The following is a 12,662-nucleotide window of genomic DNA, read 5'->3' as shown; positions in this document are numbered from 1 at the left end:
CTCTCAAGAGAGAAAAGGAAACGGAAGCAAGCAGAGAGTTGGGAACCTCATACCACCAAGAAAGCAGTGCCAGGAGCAGAGCACATCCTGTGGACCTAAGGTTCCTGCGCTCAGATGCTCCCAGACCAAGGGAAGACGGATGCATCACAAGGGCCTTCCCTCCAGAGCTGAGAGGAGAGAAAGCCTTCTCCTGGAGCTGATGCCCTGAATTTGGACTTGTAGCCTACAGGACTGTGAGAGAATAAATTTCTCTTTGTTAAAGCCATCCACTTGTGATATCCCTGTTAGAGCAGCACTAGATAATTAAGACAACAGGTAACATTCCCTGCACCTTCATTTACTAAGGTGTAGGACTAGGGGGAAGAGTATAATTCAGTTGTTAAAATAAGCATATGTAAAATTAGCACATACAACTACACAGAAATGAAACTCAAGTTGAATGGTAAGGATTAAAACAGCACTAGTTTAAAAAATATCAAGGACTAAGGTTAGTGTTCAAGGAGGCATCTTGCAGGAAGGGTATAATGTAAAAGGAGAGGGACTTTATGAGGGAGGAGAATTCAGAATGAGCACTCTGAGTTGGGGTACACTGAAAAGACTGGCTGTTTTAGATAATGGTGCCAAGATAAGCATGTGCCAGGCTTTACACTGGTGCTTCACATGTGTAACAGCATTTCATCCTTGCAACTCAGACTCACAGAACTTAAGTAACTTTCCAAACTCAAGAGTGATAAGGCAAAGTGTCAAATAAATCAAGCATCCGTAAGATCCTGGGACTCGTATAGAGAATTTGTAAGTACATTTGAACATTTTTCTGGTGAGGCAATCTTTAGCTTTTAGATTCTCAAAGGGGTTTCTAACCCTCCCTCAAAAAAGGAAAAGATGAGAATCACAGAGTGGGGGTACGTAATAGTTCTTAAGAATTATCTGAATTATCTAAACTTAATTACTAGATATGGAAGAAGGGTTAAAAATAACTCCACCATTGCCACACAGGGTCACAAGAGCAGTGACATCGACTTCCAGATAAGATCTTTTCATATCGTATTAGTACATCAGACCCAGAAAGATCGTTTCATATCAGTACATCAGACTCAAATGCTTGTGAGCTCAAAACCCTCTAACAGCTTCCCATTGCACCACGTTCCCCCTTGTCCATCACATTCCAGCCCCAGTGGCTTCCTTCCGGTACTCTGAACACACCAAGCACAGTCCTGCCTCAAGTGCTTTGGGTGTGCTGTTCCTTCACCTGGAATTTTCTCCCCTGAGGACATCCACATGGTCCTGCCTCACATCATTAAAGTTCTGCTCAAATGTCACTTCCCCGGGGGCCTTCCCTAACCAGGCTACATACAAAAGCACTGCACTGTCTCCCTCAAACCCTTAACCTGGTTTCCTCACAGCACTCAATACTTCCTGACATTCTGTATCTGTTTACTGTCCATCTCCTCCACTGAAATATAAGTCTGCAAGGGTAGGGAGTTATCTGCTTTGCTCACTGCAGTACCTTTAGGACCTAGAAGAGTACCTGGCATGCAGCAGATGCTGATTACATTTTTACTGAATGAATGAATCACGGAATGAGTGACTTAACAAAGAAGATGGGAGAGGAGCTGTTTTGTTTGGTGGTTTAGGGGGCAAGAGGGGAGAAAATTGATTAACACCAATTTCAAGTATGCTGATTTTGAAATGCTGGAGAAAATATTCATCTGGAAATATCTAGCCGACAACCGAAGCTCTAGGAATGGAGCTCAGGAAGAGGAAGCCAGGGCCACATAAACCCAAAAGGTATTCTTAGCAAAAAAGTGATACTGGAAGCCACCTTTTCAAGAGACTAGAAAAGCAAAGCGCTAAAGATAAAGCCTTTTGGAATTCCACTGCCAGGGTAAGAGAAACGAACAAGAGAGAAGCTTCTTAACCCAGCCCAGAAACCTCAAATCTAAGACTCGTTTCCCTATCAATCACACTGAATTACAAGCTTTTTTTTTTTTGCCTTTTCATGTAAGTGAGGTCATACAATACTCTTCCTTTTATGATTGGCTTATTTTGCTCAGTGTGATGTCTTCAAGCTCCCTCCATACTGTAGCATGTATCAAGTCTTCATTTCTTCTACTGGCTGATAGTATTCCATCGTATGTATGTACCACACTTTGTTTATCCATTCATCTGTTGTGAGCATTTAGGTTGTTTCCATTTTTTAGCTATTGTGAATAGCACTGCAATGAACACTGGTGTACAAGTCTCTTTTTTTTTTCAAGAGCCTCTGCTTTCAAATCTTCTGGGTGTATACCTAGGAGTAGAACTGCTGGATCATATGGTAGTTCTATTTTTAGTTTTTTGAGGAACCATCACATTGTTTTCCACAACAGCTGTACTATTTTGCACTCCCACCAGCAATGGATAAGAGTTCCAATTTCCCCCCATCTTCGCCAACATTTTTTATTTTCTTTTTTTTTTAGATCTTAGCCATCCTAGTGGGAGTGAAATGGTATCTCACTGTGGTTTTGGTTTAGATCTCTCTCATGGCTAATGATGCTGAGCATCTTTTCAGGTGCTTGGTGGCCACCTGAATGTCCTCTATGATGACATGTCTATTCTTAAGTCCTTTGCCCATTTTATGATTTGCTTGTCTTTTTGTTGTTTAGTTGTCAAAGCTTTATATATATTTTGGTTATTGGTTCTTGTCAGATACATGGTTTCTGAAGATATTCTCCCAGTTGGTAGCTTGTCTTTTCACTTTTTTGGTAAAGTCTTTTCATGAACAGAAGTTTTTAATTTTTATGAGGTCCCATTTATTCTGACTTTTGCTGTTTGTGCTTTTCTTATTATATTAGATAATTTATTGTTGAAAGCTAGGCCTGACAGTGTTGCCCTTGCTTGTTCTTCTAAGAATTTTATGGTTTTAGTTTGCACATTTAGGTCTTTAATTCATTTTGAATGGTTTTGTGTATGGTGTGAGATATTGATCCTGTTTCATTTTTTTGCATGTGGAAATCCAGTTTTCCCAGCACCATTTATTGAAGAGACTCTTCTTTCCCCATTAAATGGACTTAGCACCCGTGTCAAAAATCAGTTGACCATAGGTGTGTGAGTTCAGTTCTGGACTCTCAATTCAATTCCATTGTTCTATTATGTCTATTGTTTTACCAGTAATAGGCTGTTTTGATTACTGAAGCTGTATATTATGTTTTAAAATCAGGAAGTGTAAGTCCTCCTACTTTGTTCCTCTCTATCAACACTGTTGCAGGTATTCAGGGCCTCTTGCCATTCCATATAAAGTTGAGGACTGTTTTTTTTATTTCTGTAGAGAAGGCTGTTGGTATTTTGATTGGGATTTCATTGAATCTATAGATCGCTTTGGATAGTACTGACATCCAATCCGTGAACATGGAACATCTTTCCATTTATTTAAGTCTTCTTTAGTCTCTTTCATGGGAGAAAGATGTGGCAGGCTGGTTCCATAATTTACAGCCTTGGAAACTCTACGGGGTCGCTAGGAGTCAGAATCGACTCTGCAGCAGTGGGTTTTAGGTTTAATCTCTTTCAGTAGTGTTTTTTTAGTTTTCATTGTGTAAGTCCTTCACGTCCCTGGTTAGATTTATTCCTAGGTATTTTATATTCTTAGATGCTATTGTAAATGAAATTGTCTAATTTCCCTTTCAGAGTTCTCATTGCTGGTTTTTGTTTATTGACCTTGTACCCTGCAACTGCTAAATTCTTTTATTAGCTCTAGAAGTATTCTTGTGTACTCTGAGATTTCTATATATAGGATCTGTTATCCACAAATAGAGATAATTTTTCTTCTTTTCCAATCTGGTTATCTTTTATTTCTTTTTCCTGACTTATTGCTCTGGCTAGGGCTTCTAATATTGAATAGAAGTGGTACGAACAGCCACCCTTGTCTTGTTCCTGATTTCAAGGGGAAAGCTCTCAGTCTTTCTCCATTAAGTATAACGTTGGCTGTTGGCTTTTCATATATGCCCTGAATCATACTGAGGAATTTTCTTTCTATTTCAATCTTCTTAGGGTTTTCATCAAGAAAGAGTATTGGATTTTATCAAATGCCTTTTCTGCATCCAGAGATGATCATGTGGTCCTTTTCCTTTGTTCTACTGATGTAGTGTATTATGTTGATTGATTTTCTAACACTGAACCATCCCTGCATTTCTGGAATAAATCCCACCTGGTCACGGCATATAACTCTTTTAATATGCTGTTGAATTTGTTCACTAGTATTTTGTTGAGGATTTCCACATCTACATTCGTAAGAGATATTGGCCTGTAGTTTTCTTATGATGTCGTTGTCTGGTTTGGGTATGAGGGTTATGTTTGCTTCATAAAATGAACAAGGGAGTATTCCTTCTTTCTCTTTTAGAAGAGTTTAAACAGTATTGGTGTCAATTCGTCTCTAAATGTTTGGTAGAATTCCCCAGTGAAGCCACCCGGTCCAGGACTTTATTTTTTGGGAGGTTTTTGGTCACTGATTCGATCTTTCACTTGTTACGGGTCTGTTGAGACTTTCTTCCCTCTGAGTACTACTGTTTTTACTGCATCCCATAAGTTTTGGTATGCTGTGCTTTCATTTTCATTTGACTCTGAGAAATCTGTGATTTCTTCCTTGACCCATTGGTAGTTTAATAGTGTGTTGTTTAATTTCCATTTTTTTGTCTTTTTCAGGTTTTTTTTCTGTTACTGATTTCTAGCTTCATTCTGTTGTGGTCAGAGAAAATACTTTGTATCATCTCTATCTTTTTAAATTTATCAAGACTCGCTTTGTGACCTAAAGTGTGGTCTATCTTAAAGAATGATCCATGTGCACTGGAGTAGAATGTATATTGTGCTATTTTGAGGTGGAGTGTTCCATCTACAGGGGCCATCCTGGTGGTGCAGTGATTAAAGTGCTTGGCTGCTAATCTAAAGATCTGTGGTTCAAGCCTACCAGCTACTCTGTGGGAGAAACATGCGACAGTCTGCTTCCGTAAAGATTTACAGCCTTGGAAACCCTATTGGACAGTTCTACTCTGTCCTACAGGGTCATTATGACACGGAATCGACTTGACAGCAATGGGTTTGGTTTTGGTTCTATATATGTCTATTAAGTCTAGTTGGTTCATAGTGTAATTCAGGTCCTCTGTTTTCTTGCTGACCTTCTTTCTAGATGTTCTGTTGATTACAAGCTTCTTGAAGGCAAGAGCTATGTTACTCATCCCTCTCTTCCCTGTACCTGGCACAGAATTGATTCTAATAAATATCTGTTAAACAAAAGAATCTTGGGAAGGCTTATTTTTCAAGCACAAGACAAGAGACAGAGGTAGAGAAGAACATTTACATTTAATGAGCCCTCTTTTTCTAACTCCCCAAAGATTTGTATTTATGCTTGGTGTTCTAGCATACATCTATTTATTAGTCTCCACCCCCCAAAAAGGTTATGGCAGTGGCACCTGGAATAAGAGACACTACAGCTGAAATTCCTTCAATCATGGAAAAAGATGTTGCACAAAGGGAAGCAATTAAAGGACACTATCTCTAGGTCAGTAACCATGTTTCCCAAGAGGTGGGGCCACCCTCTGCCAGTTATTGAGGATCATCTTCTTACCTGGGGGGCTGCTGGGGGCTCTGCATTGGGTGGCTTGACAAAGAAAGGAATCCGGCCCCTCTGCCAGTCATTGAGGACCATCTTACCCACAGTCTGCAAGTCTGGCTCGCCACCCTGAAATGACACAGAAAGGCTCCAAATTAAAGTCAAAGAACAAAACCACCTCCCAGTTTGGAGACATTTCAGTTTTCCCAGCTATTCATCACCACCTGCTAGACAATTTCATACTGCATACAGAAAAGGTCCACACCATATGCACCCTGCCTGCGAGAAGCTGGTCTTAACAGCACATACGTGGCAGTTTAAATTCTCACAGATCTTTACGCACCTTTAATAGCTTCCCAGTCCTGAAAGCTAGCTTCTCAAGGAAGTCCTCAGCATTCTCCCAAGAATCAATCTTATATGTCTTGCTGATATACTCTGGCTTTGCTCTTTCAAGTACAGCACCAATGTGGTCTTCAGGAGTCTTAATTTTTTCAACTTGAACCTAGATATTAACAGGAAATTTCTTGCTTACAAACTTTATATGGAAGCAGTGACATTCCCAGTGTTTTTTGTAACCACATTTGAAAATCGATTTCAACACCAGAAAGCAAATGGAGCCTGGCAGGAGCCATCTCCAAGGTGGCTAGATGTGGTTGGTTGAAAAGAGTACCACCAAGAGCCAACTACAGCAGTGGGAGCACAGAATTCAGCTTTAATCCCAGTTCACCACGAACTAACTGTGTGGCTTCCACAAACAGTTTAAATTTGGAAGGCCTCACGTTACTTACTTGCAGAAACGGTTAAAAGCCTGCCAATGCCAGGACACAAAAAGAATGGAATAGTTTAAGAAAAAAGGGGAGGAATGTGTACAGGATGTATAGCCAGAAGCACTGGTTAAAGTTAAGTGGAACCATTTAAAGTTTTCGGTCATACTCAGAAACAAGTGAGGAACTGACTGGGTTCCAAAATGACTCAACCCATAAACCCAGGAAGATGAATTATCACTAAACATAAACAGGCCCTGCTTCCCTTTGGATCCTGTGTGTAAACTAAAAACTCTTTTGTGGGATGATATTGACCAGATATGCCCATGGTCCCCACAAACTCCTCAAACAGGACTACATGAAATGGAGAGGCTGCCCTGTTCAGCATCATGTTCCTAAAGTTTGGTCAGACAGGCTGACCCCAAACTGCCTTCTGTAAGAGTAAAAAGCAAAGGTATCCAGGATTCCCCACAGAACACTTCCCCCAAAAGGCAAACAGAGCGCCTATCAGAACCACAATACTCACAACTCCCTTCAGCACAATGTCTGTCTCTGAGTCCTCAGAGGGGTAAACCACACCTGGACAATCAATTAGGAATATCCGTCGCATCAAGGTAATATACTGCCAGACCTGAAGACAGAAAAAAGTCAGACTTCCCTTTGTCAAATACTGAGAGATCCCTGATGCTTCTGCATGAATCTAGAAAGGAAGGGAGGTAGGAGTCACAGAAAAGCAACCTGCTGAGTAACTGAGCTACTAACACTCTCTTCTCTTTGTGCCAGCATGAGATACTTCCACTAATTATAAAATATAGTTTCCATCAGCTAAGAGTCTAAAAATAACACAGAGGCAGGATTTCCAACTAGCATTGTGCAACAATGCCCAGTAAACCTTTCTCTCGTTTTTTAAAAGTACTCTTGGAAGCTTAATACTCAATTTGGCCTCTCTTCCTTCAAGCAGAACCATGCTGTTCCCCCAAACGTTCTGTGTCCCAGGGTATGACCCTCCCAATGATCAGAATCTACTCTAAGGTTGAGTTTTCCTTCTAAACCCAGGCATCAAATATTCTTGTGTTAGTTTTGTTTGCTAAACAAGTAAACAATAACAACCATTTGTGACAATAATCTCTAATAGACAAACATGAATAGCATTCACCAAATCACACCAAGTCTACACACTGGCTTACAAGGTGCTCTTAGTCTCATCCAAGTGGGCAGACACAATTCTGGTACATTCCAAACCGTTACGTGGAAAACTCAACTCCCAATGGTGGTCTTCATCAACAGAAGCAGGTGTAAACCTCCATGTCCTAAATAATCACCCTCCATGGAAATAAAATATGCAGAATAGAACTCCCGGAAGCTAGACGTACCTTGGTTTCACCTGCAATGGGGGCCACATTGCAAACTTTCTTGGAGCGCAATGTGTTTATCACAGAGCTCTTGCCAACATTTGGATAGCCAATGAACCCGACACTGATCTGTTTCTTGTCAGTGTGCAACTGTTTGAAAAAAGAATACACAGCATACATGCAGTCATGAATAGCCCCTCAGACGAACAAAGCTGTGTTACTTTGCTAATGAAGAATAGAGTGCAAAACTGAGGCCACAACTTGATTTGAAGCCTAGACACACACCACTTACATCATCTGAGTGAGCAGGATACATGTCATTATTAATAAAGCAGAAATTAGTCATTTCCTTGGTCATCACACGAAATTATCTTTGCATGTTTTAAGGTTAAAAGTATGTAGGTTGAGAAACAAAGAAAGAAATAGCTAGTTAGTCATCAGTTTAGAAGAACACCATCCACTGACAACATGTCTTCAGGAAAGAGATTCTTACAGATTCACCAACTGACAATCCCATGACCTATTCCAACAACCTCCCTTTCTTTGCACAATACATTTTGTATTTTCATTGCCAAAAATAAACAACAAAGGGGAAAAAAAAAAAACCAGCTCAAAAGTTAGACTACTGGGTGAAAGTCTCAAGGAGGCAGAGCTCAGCTTGTTATCAAGAAGAGAGTCTATAAATAAATGAACAGGCCCTTCTCATTAAAGATGGCCTATTGAACATACATGCTTACCTCACCCCCTCCCCAAGCTCCACTAGAATGACAGTGGTGAGGATTAACACATATAAACCCACAGGTCAAAGAATGAGCTGGAGATGAGACAGTAAGACCTAACCTGTGCTGCTAACAAAATACTAGGAGCTAAAAAGTAACATCTGACTTGGCCCACTATAAAATATGAAAGCTAAGTGGCTACAAAGGTAGAAATACTGAAAACTTAAACAAAATAATGCCAAAGAATCACAAAAAGCCTCAGGACTTGGTGGTATCAGATACCTATGAGGGTAGGGCTGAAAACAAGAGGACTGGCTGGAAGTCCTGTGAACAGCCACACATCTACCCCTCTCTCCTTCAGCATGGGCACAGAACTTCCCTACCCCAGAAGAAGAGCAGAGCCTGGGTCCCCTCCTCTCCTCTTACACAGCTCACTCTTTCCTTTTGATAGAACATATCTTCTCAAATCTTCCCGAGAAGTGGACCTGGGAGACAACATTTTTTGAAACCCTGCATGTTTCAAAATGAACCCAAGATTTACAACAACAGCAGCTGAAGGCAGTTGTTCTCAGAATGACTAAGTGAAGTATAAATATTGAATAATGAGGACCCCAGCCCCTTACTCCCACTGAGTTCCCAGAGCCCTGGTAGCTGGGCTTAGATGCTCCCAGAAGAGTCTTTTCCGGGGAGAATCACAGGCCTGAGAGAAAAGACTGATAGATGCTGATATCTAGGGTGTCTGCCAACAAAATATTTGGATCCTCATCCAATCACCCTACAGTGAAGTCTATCAGTCAAGAAGCCCATCCTTATGCATAAAATTTTTACCAGCTTTTTTTTCAGTGCCTCACCCTTAAGTATGAATGGAGAGCCAAGAAAAGCCAAACATATGAATCTGACTCGAAAAGAAAAACAAAGAAAGTTGGAGGAAACAAAGCCAACGTCAGGGGATAGGAGAATTTCAAAACATCACTCTCAGTAACATTCTCAGAGAGACAGAGAAGACAGTGCATCCAGGAAACAAGAACAGGATGTGAAGAGGTGTGGGACAATTCAAACAAGAAAGGGCTCCCAGAAATCAAAAAAGTGATAGGCAAAATAAATTTTTTGACATAGCAGCTGGAAGATCAAGTCAAGGAAATCACCCAAAAAGTAGAGCAAAATGTCATATATATACTAAAATACAGAAAATACAGGGGATAAAACCCAATTCCTGAAAGAGAACAGAGATGATAGAAGGCAGAAGGAAATATCAGAAATAATTTGAGACAATATCACACTAAAAGTCTCACCGGATGCCTAGCTCACTGAACAATAAAAGACCCACCTCAAGGTACATCACTATGAAATTTCAGAACAGGGATCAAAAAAATAAAAAGATCACTGCCAAAAAAGCTGAGGAGTCAGGAAGGCTTCAGACTGCTCAACAGCAATATCAGAAGCCAGAAGATGATGCAGTGGTGCCTTCAACATTCCGAGGAAAAATGATTTCCAACCTGAAGTTCTACACTTGGCCAAGCATCACTAAGTGTGAAGGTAGAATAAAGATATTTTCAGAATGCGAGCTCTCGAAAAATGTTCCTTTCAAGCACTCCTTCTCAGGAAACTTCTGGAAAGTATGTTTCATGAAAAGGAACGAGTACACCAAGAAAGAGGAAGAAAAGGGGCCCAATAAACAAGGATCCAACACAGGACAGCAGCCACGGGCATTCCAAGACGCTGGGGAAAGAAGTCCCTGAAAGAAGACTCTGCAGCAGGCCATCGGAGCAGCCCGTCCAGACGGGAAGGGGAGGACGATGGGCTCATCACTGTAGTGGACTGACCGTCTGATGTGTTTGAACATTCTAAGAATTCCCACACTGTCAGAGAATTTGAGGATGCATTAGTGACAGATACAAACAGAGCAAATTAACACCTGAGACAATAAAAGGTTTGATGAGAAAAGAATTACAAACCTAGCACACTGTGTGGACCCGATGTGATTAATATTTTCCTCAGTCATAATAACAGAAACACTGAATGAGCACTAATTTAACTAAACACTGTTATATAATGATACAGGGAGAACAGAGGGAGTGGGAAGTATGTGTGGAGGGACAGTGGCATGTAAGAAAGGTAACTCTTCATTTTCCATAGCAGGAACTTAACAAATACTCAAAACTGGGGGGAAAAAAATCAAGAGAGAGAATCGTTAAGCATCTATTTGAAATACGGAGGAAAATAACAGAAGTTAACAGTGAAGAGATGAAAGTGTTTGCTTCTGGTAAGGAGGGAAGGGTGGGACAAGGAACATGTCTTTTGTTAGAAGCCAGGTAGAATTAATCAGATGATGACACAAATGCCACATTACAGGCACAGAACACGAAGCTTTGAGAACGTTTAATAGGGTGATCTGGTTTCAGGACTTCCCTGAGGAACTGACACCTGACCAAGGATCTGGAGCTTGAGTCTTGGCAGGGCGCGCCCAGGCAGAGGGGATGGGAACTGTACAGGCCCTGAGGGAGGAGGAAGCATGGCAGGCCTTGAAAATGCAGGGGGCTGGGAGTGCCAGGTATATGGCAGAACGGGAAGCAACACTGGTGGAGAAGTAAGGGGTAAAGGTGGAGCTATAAAACATTTCAGGATCCTTTATAATCTGACACTCTCTGAGTTTTTACATCTCTAGAGCACATTTTTCAATACCAAGAAGATTTGGGGAGTGAAGTTGGTACCTTTCTGACACATGGTGGGAAGAGGAATTCTCACACAAAGCCACAGCCACACAACCCCAGGAGGAACAGATCAAGCCTCAATACCTTTCCAAACTGCCGTAAAAGCTGAATAAATGCTCCTTTGCCAAAGGGGTTAGTAAGACTTGCGTGGAAAGCAAGTGTCGGATAATCCTGGGAGAGGACAGCAACCCAGCGTTTCTAAGGGCAAAAAAGAAAAGATGCCGGTAAATGGCAACTTGTTTATTTACAATACAGAGAAGAACTGAAGCTTGAATTACAGGATTGCTCTGCAAATACACAGTTGTCTAAGGAAAATGTTAGCTATAATTCTTTGAAATGTTTTTCCAAGTGTGACAGTTAATGCTTTGTTTTATAAATGCAAAACAATATTCTAAAAATGCCTTCATTGTGAGATAAATGCAATTACTTTTACATAATGTAAAACAGGCCAGTGGCTGCGGCAGCTGTCTCCTTCTGAAGAGACATACCATCACTCATCCTTTGGGGGCACTGCAGCTGTCCCATTACAAACTGTCAACAGATAAAAGGTGCCTCTCTCTTCCCAGCATCAACAAAGCACATTTTAATTTTGTTTTCAATGAGAACACTCCAATGACTCAAAACAATCTCAAGAGTGCAACACTTTGACTAATGCCTCGAATCCTAGAAACCATGAAACTGATTTACGAACTAATAATTCAAAGTCAACACTAGCTGAGTGGCCTCAGTAGTCTGTTTTGGATTAGTAGCTATACTTACTGTTGCCCAGGTTGGAACAAGGTCACATTTGTTAAGAACAAAAATAAGGTGTTTCCAGGGTTTTTCCTTTTTCAAGAAAGTCTCAATGTGAGGGGAACGGGTACCCATTGGATCTCTAGCATCAAGAACTTGAACTACAACATCTGATGAATCTATCACCTGCAAATTCAAAGAGGCAAAAATGGTTTGCTCCAGAATAAAGACAAAATGAAAGAGGGACAACATTTAAGGGAACCTGGGAAAAACAAAATATCTAGAGGAACTTCAAACAGTCTTCTGAGGAGAGTGGATTGTAACCAATCTCATGGCCCCATGATCAGAATTCCAAAGTTTTTCAACCTGTGGGTATCTGAAAAATGTCACATTTCAAATAGGAAAACGAGCTTAGATAAAACCCATCTTACTTAATGACTGCTATGCATTATTGAACAGAATCATTTACTTCTTAAACTTCTAAGAGTTTCTACTGTTACAGACTGTATTTTACAGAAAACTAATTTAGTTTGCCTCCATGGTACTAGTTTCCTTTATTATGTTACTGTTTAATTATGTGACTTGCTTGAATGTCTTTGTTCCCAAGAATATTACTAGTGTGTGGACCTAAAATCTAGCTAGTTAAAGATCACTGGATGAGAACTCGGGATATACAAAGCCTCTTCCACTAACAAGCCAGGTGAGCTTGGGCAAGGTATTCAATCTTTCTAGACATGTTTTCTCATCTATAAAATTAGAAGGCTGGACTCAGTAACTGAAAAGTTTTCACGTGGTTTTAATCA

The 12,662-nt window shown here is 40.6% G+C and overlaps 1 protein-coding gene across 2 annotated transcripts in view; it reads right to left on the bottom strand.

The window, feature by feature from the left end:
- The window catches only part of GNL2 (G protein nucleolar 2), a 29,172-nt gene that overhangs the window by 4,669 nt on the left and 11,841 nt on the right, over nt 1–12,662 (bottom strand). The window contains exons 7-12 of one of the 2 annotated variants that reach the window (XM_004372093.2): nt 11,887–12,045; nt 11,212–11,325; nt 7,719–7,847; nt 6,872–6,976; nt 5,925–6,083; nt 5,597–5,710 (exon numbers count right to left, since the gene is read on the bottom strand). In XM_004372093.2, coding sequence (XP_004372150.1) covers nt 5,597–5,710; nt 5,925–6,083; nt 6,872–6,976; nt 7,719–7,847; nt 11,212–11,325; nt 11,887–12,045 — 780 coding nt within the window. The remainder of the gene's footprint in view (nt 1–5,596; nt 5,711–5,924; nt 6,084–6,871; nt 6,977–7,718; nt 7,848–11,211; nt 11,326–11,886; nt 12,046–12,662) is intronic. The other variant, XM_023727223.1, reaches the window with a different exon arrangement.

This window comes from Trichechus manatus, unplaced genomic scaffold (assembly GCF_000243295.1).
Source record: "Trichechus manatus latirostris isolate Lorelei unplaced genomic scaffold, TriManLat1.0 scaffold00015, whole genome shotgun sequence".
NCBI classification, from domain to species: Eukaryota; Metazoa; Chordata; class Mammalia; order Sirenia; family Trichechidae; genus Trichechus; species Trichechus manatus.
Note: the sequence above shows the minus strand (reverse complement) of the source record. Positions and strands in the feature narration are given on the sequence as shown.